Source organism: Stenella coeruleoalba (assembly GCF_951394435.1).
Source record: "Stenella coeruleoalba genome assembly, chromosome: 8".
Classification (NCBI taxonomy): domain Eukaryota; kingdom Metazoa; phylum Chordata; class Mammalia; order Artiodactyla; family Delphinidae; genus Stenella; species Stenella coeruleoalba.
Window position 1 is genome coordinate 94,175,159 of NC_137154.1, and position 9,419 is coordinate 94,184,577.

Sequence of the window (9,419 nt, forward strand, 5' to 3'; positions counted from 1 at the left end):
CTGAGACCCAAGTAACAAGTGGTGGCAGAAACGTTTATCTTCCCCTCATAAAAAGAAAGCGGCCCAGGCACCCTCCTGCCCAGCACCCAAGGTGGCTTTCCGTACAAGCTGAGTCTCTGAGATGGGAATCCAGCACTCCCTCACGCTCGCTCCCCTCCACCACCCACGCTCCTCTCCTTAACTGAAAAGCCAGAGGTATGTGCACCTGCAGCCCTCCTGAGCCCTGCCCCCACCCACTGCCCACACTTGAAGCAGAGGGTGGAGGCTCCGGGTTCTTGCCTTCTCACAGGGGCCCCAGCCTTAAGGATGCTGGGCGGAGCCAGGCTATACGCTAGCACAGGCTGGCTGGCTGGCTGCTAGGGGCTGCTCAGTGCTTCTGCGGGAGAAGAACAGAGGCTGCTATGGAGCAGGGGAAGCGTCTGGCTGGCCTCATCCTGGCTGTCACTCTTCTTCAAGGTAAGGGCCCGCTAGGGGGTCTGACAGTCTGGAGAAGGGCTCAAGGGAAGAAGCCATAACAGGGGGCAAGAATATTTGGATCCCCTAACCTCGAGCTGTCATCCTAAAGTTCAGAGAAGGAAGGGCAAAAATGAAGCTTCTCACTGCTCTCTGCTAAAGAGAAGCCATGTTCCATGGGAGAGATGGAGTCCTTGTCTCTTAAGAAATCAAAACAGATGACTTTACTGGCTTGAGAGAGAATCCGGATGCCACCATCTTAGGTTTGAATGTAGCCCAAAGGGCACAGGCCACGAATCTGAAGAGAAAAGGTATGTGTTCCTTAACTCAGAGCTGGGGTTAGGAGTAGACCTATGAAGCATTCACTCACTCTGTTGGTCAGCTGGTCAACAAATACGTGTGAGATCCTATTACGTGTTAGGCTAGAAGGGTATAAAGGTGAATAAAAACCTTCTGCTCCAATTAGCTCATAGTCTAATTGAAGAGATAAGTTTCAACGTTGCCAGATTGAGTGTAAGGTTCAATGTAGGTTGCCTGAACGAATATTCAGTTGGAAATACAATAGGAAGTGGATGAACTGGGCCGATGCCTGGAATCCTGACTAGAGGTGATCCTCTCCACATTGAAAGTCGTTGAAATCACGCAAGAACTATGAGAGGTGTGAGGAAGAGGAGGCTGAGGATAGAACTGTGAGGATACCACCTTTAAGGAATAGTTAGAGAACAAACATGTCAGTAAAGAGATAAGGGAATGATCCAAGAGCTGAAATAATCGGATGAGTGCTATTCCATAGAAACCAAGGGAGTAGAGAGCTTCCAGAAGGAGAAAATCACCATGAGTATGAAATGCTAAAGAGACGTCCACTGATATAAGAATATATTCAAAAGTTTAAGTCTGTATACATACTACCAAATGTAAAATAGATCGCTAGTGGGAAGCAGCTGCATAGCACAGGGATATCAGCTCGGTGCTTTGGGACCACCTAGAGGGGTGGGATAGGGAGGGTGGGAGGGAGACGCAAGAGGGAGGAGATATGGGGAGTTTTGAATCAGAGTTAGAATGAGGGGACTCTTTTTTCCTCCCATGGTGATCAGGTGGATGGGGAGAAGAGCTAGTTAGAAATCTGCTTAACTCTTTGTCTTGCTTTTCTTTATCTTCATTTACCCATTTATTCACTCATACATTCATTCGAAATATATAAAGTTCCTACCATGTTCCAGGCACTGTGCTGGGTGAACTATTCATAAACAGTTCACCCCTATATGAAGTTCTAAGACTGTTGACTCCTTCCAACTGTTTCCATCACACTTTGATCTATGCCCCCATCTCTCCCCATAACAAACTCTACCTCTAGCCAAACTACCTCTTTTGTCCTTTTCCAAGTCTGTATCTTTGTTCAGCTATTCTTTCTACCTGGAAACTCTTTCTCTGTCTGGTGAATTCTTACTCATTCTTCAAGGCAGAACCAAATGCCATCTTCTCTGTCAAGCTTTCCCTGTCCCCTCACCCTTGGTCAAAATCAATAGTTTCTACCCCTTTCCATATGCATTTATACAAATACTAAATGATAATTTACAAGTACTATTACATGTATTACATTTGTGTTTATTTTTTTCCCACTTCATTGTAAACTCTTCAGAAGCGACAACTAGTTATTTGTATCACCACCCTTTTCTTCCACACTCGTTACTCATTACTCGCTACTCAGACATATAACAGTGGTAAGTGTTTGGATTAAATCCAATTGAACTGAACTCCAGTGTTGGTTCTCTATAGTATGTCTACCATGCAACTCTACTACTCTGAGTTTTGAGACAGATTTGAGGGCTATTTAATAGCTAACTCTTCGGGGACATTCAGGGTTTCCACAAAAAATGGATCACCAAGGCTGAAGGTTTTAGAAGTAACTCAGCTCTAAATGGCTTTAGCTAGTGCACACCCAGTCTTTGCCAGGGCTTTAGCTGCTAAAGGAGAAGAGCATTCCACACTGTACAGGCAATACCCTTACGGATACTGCGATACAGTTCTGCAATGCTAACCGTCCAGAGTTAGTGTCAAACCTCAAGGTTAAGGGCTCAGTCCCCAAAACGACTGCCCTCACTTTAAAAGCTAGGCACAAGTTCAGGGATCCTCAGACTACCCACACTTCTAACGAACTGCCTACAAATCTGGAGGGTTCCCAAGAACCCCCTCAGAATTTGCTAGAACAACTCACAGAACTCCGGAAAGCCCTATCCTTACTACTACAGTTTTCTTACAAGAAATAAAATCAGATCTATCCAAATGAAGAGACACATAGGGTGAGGTCTGGGAGGGTCCTGAACACAGAGCTTCCATGCCCTCTCCTTCAGGAATTAAAATACATCACCCTCCTGGCACATTGATATATTCACCAACTAGGAAGTATGAATGAGTTTTTATTGGGGTTTCATTACATAGGCATGATTGATTGAATCACTGGTCGTGTGACTGAACTCAATCTCCAGTCCTCCTCCCCCTCCTAGGGCTCAAAGCCCCAATTCTCCAATCACATGTTTGGTCTTGACCAGTCCCCTCCTGAGTCATCTCATTAGCATAAACTCATGTGTGATCCAAGGGCCCACGAAGAATCACAAAGGCAATCCTGTCATTCATGAAATTCCACGGGTTGAGAAACTCCCTCCCAGCAACCCAGGAGAAAGACCAGACAAACTCTTTGCTATACAACACCCTAAATTCGGTTTGGTGATTTAGGCAACAATCCAAAGAAATAGGTATAGATACTGTCACTCGCATGAATTAGGCTCTTGCTCTCCATGTTGGCCTCAAATGACCATGGAAATGATACATCAGGGGATCTGAATGACTCCATGCCCAGCTGATCCTCTGTCTCTCTTCTGTCTCTACAGGTACTATGGCACAGTTGAATGAAGGTAGGGGAAATGGCTTCTTTCTATCATCAACCTCTGAGGAAATTCATGGAAGTATGGCTTCCCACAACAGTAGTCCTATAGGAGCAAGTGAAGAGCTAAGAAGGGATGGGATGATGAAGGATAGACAGCAAACCTCCCCAGTGTCAACCAAATCAGTGGCCAGCCTTGACCTCCCTGGCAGCTTTCCTGTAGCTAAACAATTAGTTTTCTGGTTCTTGGAGGAGAAAGAGGACCCTAGCAACTAGGCACTACTCAAAGCACAACCTATGAACCAACAGCATTGGCATCACCTGGGAGCATGTTAGAAATGCAGAATCTCAGTCCCTCCCCAGAACTATTGAATAAAACCTGAAATTCTAACTAGACCCCATGTGATTCATGTGCACATTAAAGCTTAAGAAGCAGTACTGTCATGGTCTCCTGATGCCCTGGGACAGGGAGAATTTCAGAGGCAAGATCTTAACAGACATTTCCTTTTTCAGTAAAAGTGGATGACAATCAAGAAGATGGTTCAGTAATTCTGACTTGTGACATGAATGAAAATGTTATCAGATGGTTTAAAGATGAGGTGGAAATAAGTCCTGTAAACACAAGTAAAAAGACTTGGAATCTTGGAAGTAGTACCAAGGACCCTCGAGGGATATATTGGTGTCAAGGATCAAAGAACCGTTCAAAACCACTCCAAGTATATTATAGAAGTAAGTATCCCCTTTGGTTTGCTTGTGTGAAATTAACCAGTACTTGCTGCTCTGGTGAGCTTCTTGTCTGGGGTGAGTGTGGAAATAGATGCTAACCAGTGAAGTAAGAGCCAGTTTTCTTAATCTCAACAAAATTTTTTTTTAATTTATTTATTTGGCTGCGCCGGGTCTTAGTTGCGGCACGCGGGATTTTCATTGAGGCATGGGGGATCTTTAGTTGTGGCATGTGGGATCTTTTAGTTGCAGCATGCAGGATCTAATTCCCTGACCAGGGATCAAACTCTGGCCCCCTGAATTGGGAGCATGGAGACTTAACCACTGGACCACCAGGGAAGTCCCTCAACTTACTTCTTTTTGAATTTAACAAAGTAGCTCCCCCAAATTCTTGAAAAAACATAGCCTGTGTTGTAAAGCCTGATTCACTTTTGGGTAGGCCCCACAGATTGGAGCAGTCAGCAGTTTATATAAAGTGAGTTAGGGCAGGTGAGGGAGACAGGGGAGACTACCAGGTAAGTAACAGGAATGTAGAAGGCAGTTGAGCATGGAGAATGGGATCTGGTCTTCCTTACATTTCAATAGTTGCTGGGACTAATACTACATGGGCTCCCCCAGGACTCCTGGGGGACAGAGGAACATCAAAAAGCATTGAGTTCTCAGCCCAAGGATCTTCCCAGGCAATTCCCTTGCCATACCACCCACAGAGAGAACAGTCTTCTGCCCTAGACAGAGGTATTATCTCAGGAGAAAAAAATCCAGAACAACTTTCACACCTCGAAGGAGGCTTATCCTTCCCTTTCCCCACAGTGTGTCAGAACTGCATTGAGCTGAATTTAGCCACTGTGTCTGGCTTTATCTTCGCTGAAATCATCAGCATTTTCCTCCTTGCTGTTGGGGTCTACTACATTGCTGGACAGGAAGGAGTTCGCCAGTCAAGAGGTAAAAGAATGCTCTTAGCTGAGGGGTGAGACCACCTGGGACCCTTAGCCTTCTTCCTACCAAAATAGAACCAATAGAAAAGACTGGGTTGGCACGTGTCACTGATGAGCACGACTGGGTGGGGCTCTGGTTCTGTAGGCAGGAGAAAAGGACACTTGGTGTTTTCACAGCGTATTTGCCTATCTCAAGATCCAACTCTCTCTGATTTGTCCTCTGTGCTTTTTAAAAAACTCTTCCTTGAAGTAAAACCTACATACAGAAAAGGGCATGAATCACATACACACAGCTCAAAAAGTTTTTCTAACAAAGCAAACACACACATGAATCCAGCACCCAGTTTAAGAAAGAGAATTAACACTTGTGGTCACTTCCAGCCTCCGCTTAGTCCCAAAAGCGACCACTATCCTGACTTCTAACAACATTGATTCATTTTGCCTGTTTTTGTTGCCTACGTAAATAGACTCATACAGTAAGTACTCTTGTGTGTGGCTTCTTTTACTCAACAATATGCTTGTGACATCTATCCATAGTGTTATATGTAGATGTATTTCACTAATTCTTATTGCTATTCGGTACTCCATTGGGTGAATATATCCCAGTATATTATTTATTCTATCTTGTGTATATGTACATTTTGTTTATTTTTTGTGCAGCTTCAGACAAGCAGACACTGTTGTCCAATGACCAGCTCTATCAGGTAATGGAATGTGAAGTGAAAGAGACATTGCTAGTTAGTAGTTGTAAAATTTTGGAATGGGGGGGCAAGTTATTTGGAAGAAACTGCTTAGGACATACCAGACGATGGCATCGTTATCCCTTTGGGTAGAATGGACGAAATAAAGAGAAGGGTTGAGAGAGACTGAGATCAGGGTCTAGTGACAAAAAGTTGAAGAACACACAGAGGAACTAGATACAGAGCCTCCATTCTTGTCCTCTCCCACCCCCAGGACCATGAAGAAACCACTCCAAAGCCTTGAACATAAAAAGCACTCAATAAGTATGCATCAATAGAAAACAAACTTATGGTTACCAGGGGGTAAGGGCAGGGAGGGATAAATAGGGAGATTGGGATTGACATATACACACTACTATATATAAAGTAGATAACTAATAAGAACCTGCTGTATAGCACAGGGAATTCTACTCAATACTCTGTAATGATCTATATGGGAAAAGAATCTTAAAAAAAGTTTTTTTTAAAAAAAGAGTGGATATATGTATATGTATAATAGATTCACTTTGCTGTATACCTGAAACGAACACAACATTGTAAATCAACTATACTCCAATAAAAAAATTTTTAAGTATATATATATGAAGAAAGGTGAAAAAAATAAAGACATTTAGAGTGAAAGCTAAAAATTTTTTTTAATTAGAAAATAAATATGCATCAAATTAATTCATAGAGGACGATGGAAAATGATTATGACTGTACTATCCTTTTTAGCCCCTTAAGGAAAGGGAAGATGACCAATACAGCCACCTTCAAGGAAACCATTTGAGGAAGAATTGAGCCCAGAACTCAGAGTAGGTGTGTCTCTCTACACCAATTCTAAGAAAGTGCCTTTGCACTACCTGCCTTCCCAACTACTGCCAAGTTTATCTCCTTTCCCCAAGCAGCTATAAGGATGGGGGGTAGGGAGGATTGATTGATAATTCCTTGGGGGGAGGGGGATGACTCTCCTGTGCATTGTAGGATTTTTAGCAGCATCCCTCGCCTCTGTCCACCAGATGCCAGTAGTACTCCCCAGCTGTGACAACAAAAATATCTCCAGATATTGCAAGTATCCCCACGGGATGCAAAGTCGCCCTTAGTTAAGAATCACTGAACCTATATTAACCTTCTAATCACCCAAGCAATCAATCAGAAGTTCTAATTCAATCAACCAGAAATTTCAGTCAGTAAAACAGGGCCCAAGCATTATTTGGTTTTCTGAACCAGTTACAATTTTTCTTTTTTAATCCAGGTGTTTTCCCTTCTATCCAGTTCTCAGAAACAGAGCAATACATTTTGGAGCAATCCTAGTAGAGGTTTTCAACCCTAAATCTAGACTCAAGATTCCCAAAGGTGGCAAATGGACAGGAAAGGCCATCAGAGCAAATTCGGGTTTTTCTCAAAAAAAAAAAAAGTAAAGTAAAACTTGTATGGTGTTTCAGGAGCGCCACCTATTGGAAGTAATTTTTCTGTAAAAGAAAAACGAAAAGGTCAAATAACCTCCTTTATTTGAATACCATTTTTTTAAGTTTGCATTTTTATTTACTTTCTTTATAAGTCATAATTCACATGGTTCTAATATGCAGTGAAAGGTCGCCCTCCACCTCCCTCTCCAGCCACCCAGTTGCCTTCTACAGAGGCAAACAATAATACTAGTTTCTTACATAGCTTTACAAGATATTTAAAGTATTATATATCGGAGGTATTCTAGGCATACATAAGCAAATTCTTTTTTTTTTTATGGATGATAAATGCATCGTGATTTTTTGTTTGGTTTGGTTTTAGCTGCGTTGGGTCTTCATTGCTGCACGTGGGCTTTCTCTAGTTGCAGCAAGTGGGGGCTACTCTTCACTGCAATGCGCTGGCTTCTCACTGCAGTAGCTTCTCTTGTTGTGGAGCATGAGCTCGAGGCGCACGGGCTTCAGTAGTTGTGGCACATGGGCTCAGCAGTTGTGGCACACGGGCTTAGTTGTTCTGCGGCATGTGGAATCTTCCCGGACCAGGGATGGAACCCATGTCCCCTGCATTGGCAGGCAGATTCTTAACCACTGTGCCACCAGGGAGGTCCCCAAGCAAACTCTTAAGTACACATTATTCTTCCTTCCCCTATTTTTCACACAAATGTTATCATACTATACATCTTGCACTTCTCACCTAATAAAACCTGAAGATCACTTCATACCAATATATAAAGGAGCTCTTTTTTTTTTATGCAGCCACTTTGTACAGATCCCCTATAATTTATTTAACCAGTCCTCTACTGATGGAAATTTAAGTTTGTTCTTTTGCTCTTACAATGCCACAATGACTGTATAAATGTCGTTTTTTAAAATTGTATTGAGGTATAATTTACATAAAATTCACTCATTTTAAGTGACTTCACCTGTTCTCGGTAATTTTTAGCAAATTTACCCAGTTGTACAACCATCACCATAATCCAGATTTAGAATATTTCCATCAGTCTCTTAAGATCTCTTGTGCTCTTTGCAGTCACTCCTTGTTCCCACCCTCAATGCCAGGCAATCACTAATCTCTTTTCTATCTCTTTAGATTTGCCTTTTCTGGATAAATGGAGTCATACAATATGCTGCTCTGGACATTCTCGTACAAGTCTTCGTGTGGACATATGTTTTCATTTGTCTGGGTTGATGTCTAGGAGTGAAGAATTGCTGGGTTGTATGGTAAATTTATGTATAACATTTTAAGAAACTGCCAGTTTGCCAAACTGGCTGTTCCATTTTACATTCCCACCGGCGATGGATGAATGAGGTTCCTGTTTCTCCACAACTTCACAAATATTTGTTACTATCTTTTTTAGTATAGCCATTCTAGTAGATGTAAAATAGTGTCTTATTGTGGCTTTAATTTGCATTCCCTAACGACTAACGATGTTGAACATCTTTTCATGTGCTTATTAGCTATGCTTATCATATCTTTAGTGAAGCGTGTGTTCAAAACTCTTTTTTTTAATTGAGTTGTTTTTCTTCTTACTATTGAACTGTAAAAGTTCTTATATATTTTTGAATACAAGTCTTTTATCAGCTACATGATTTGCAAATATATCTACCAGTCTGTGACTTGTCTTTTCATTTTCTTAGTGGTGTCTTTTGAAGTGCAAGAGTTTTTAATTTTGCTGAAGTCTGTTTTATCCATTTTTTTTAATGGATTGTGCTTTTGGTGTCATGTCTAAGAAATCCTTGCCAAACCCAAGGCCACAAAGATTTCTCATATGTCTTGTTTTTACAGTTTTATTTCTAACAATAAATGTCATTTTGAACATTAAGACTATTTGTAACAAATACAAATAAATGGAATTGTAGGACCATAATGTATTTGCACCTGTAATTTAATTAAATATTGCCAAATTGCACTTCATTGAGGTTGGACCAATACATAATCCTAACAAGAGTGTCTACTGTTCCATACACAATCTAACAGTGTACTATTAAATTTTTTGAACTTTGCCAATCTGATAAGTTAAAAATGGCATCTCAGCTTAATTTTAATCTGCATTTTCCTAACCATTTGTTTTTCCTTCTCATGAAATACAGGCTCATATCCTTTGATTTTTTTTTTTTTTTACTGTTACTCTTGGTGTTTAGAATATAACCCCTTCTCTAAGTGTTATTTATTTATTTATTTATTTATTTATTGGCTGCATTGGGTCTTCGTTGCGGTGCACGTGTTTCTCATTGCAGTGGTTTC

At 41.4% G+C, this 9,419-nt stretch overlaps 1 protein-coding gene across 2 annotated transcripts; it reads left to right on the forward strand.

Moving 5' to 3' along the window:
* The first annotated feature begins 350 nt into the window (after nt 1-350).
* CD3G (CD3 gamma subunit of T-cell receptor complex) lies at nt 351-9,036 on the forward strand. 2 transcript variants are annotated; one of them, XM_079929998.1, is made up of 7 exons: nt 351-456; nt 3,342-3,365; nt 3,848-4,063; nt 4,841-4,999; nt 5,653-5,696; nt 6,447-6,530; nt 8,265-9,036. In XM_079929998.1, exons 1-6 carry the CDS (start codon nt 402-404, stop codon nt 6,510-6,512), a joined length of 564 nt encoding a protein of 187 aa, XP_079786124.1. In that variant the 5' UTR covers nt 351-401; the 3' UTR covers nt 6,513-6,530; nt 8,265-9,036. The 2 variants fall into 2 exon arrangements, with proteins under 2 accessions (XP_079786124.1, XP_079786125.1); XM_079929999.1 differs by having other exon boundaries at nt 4,868-4,999.
* Nucleotides 9,037-9,419: the final 383 nt, after the last annotated feature.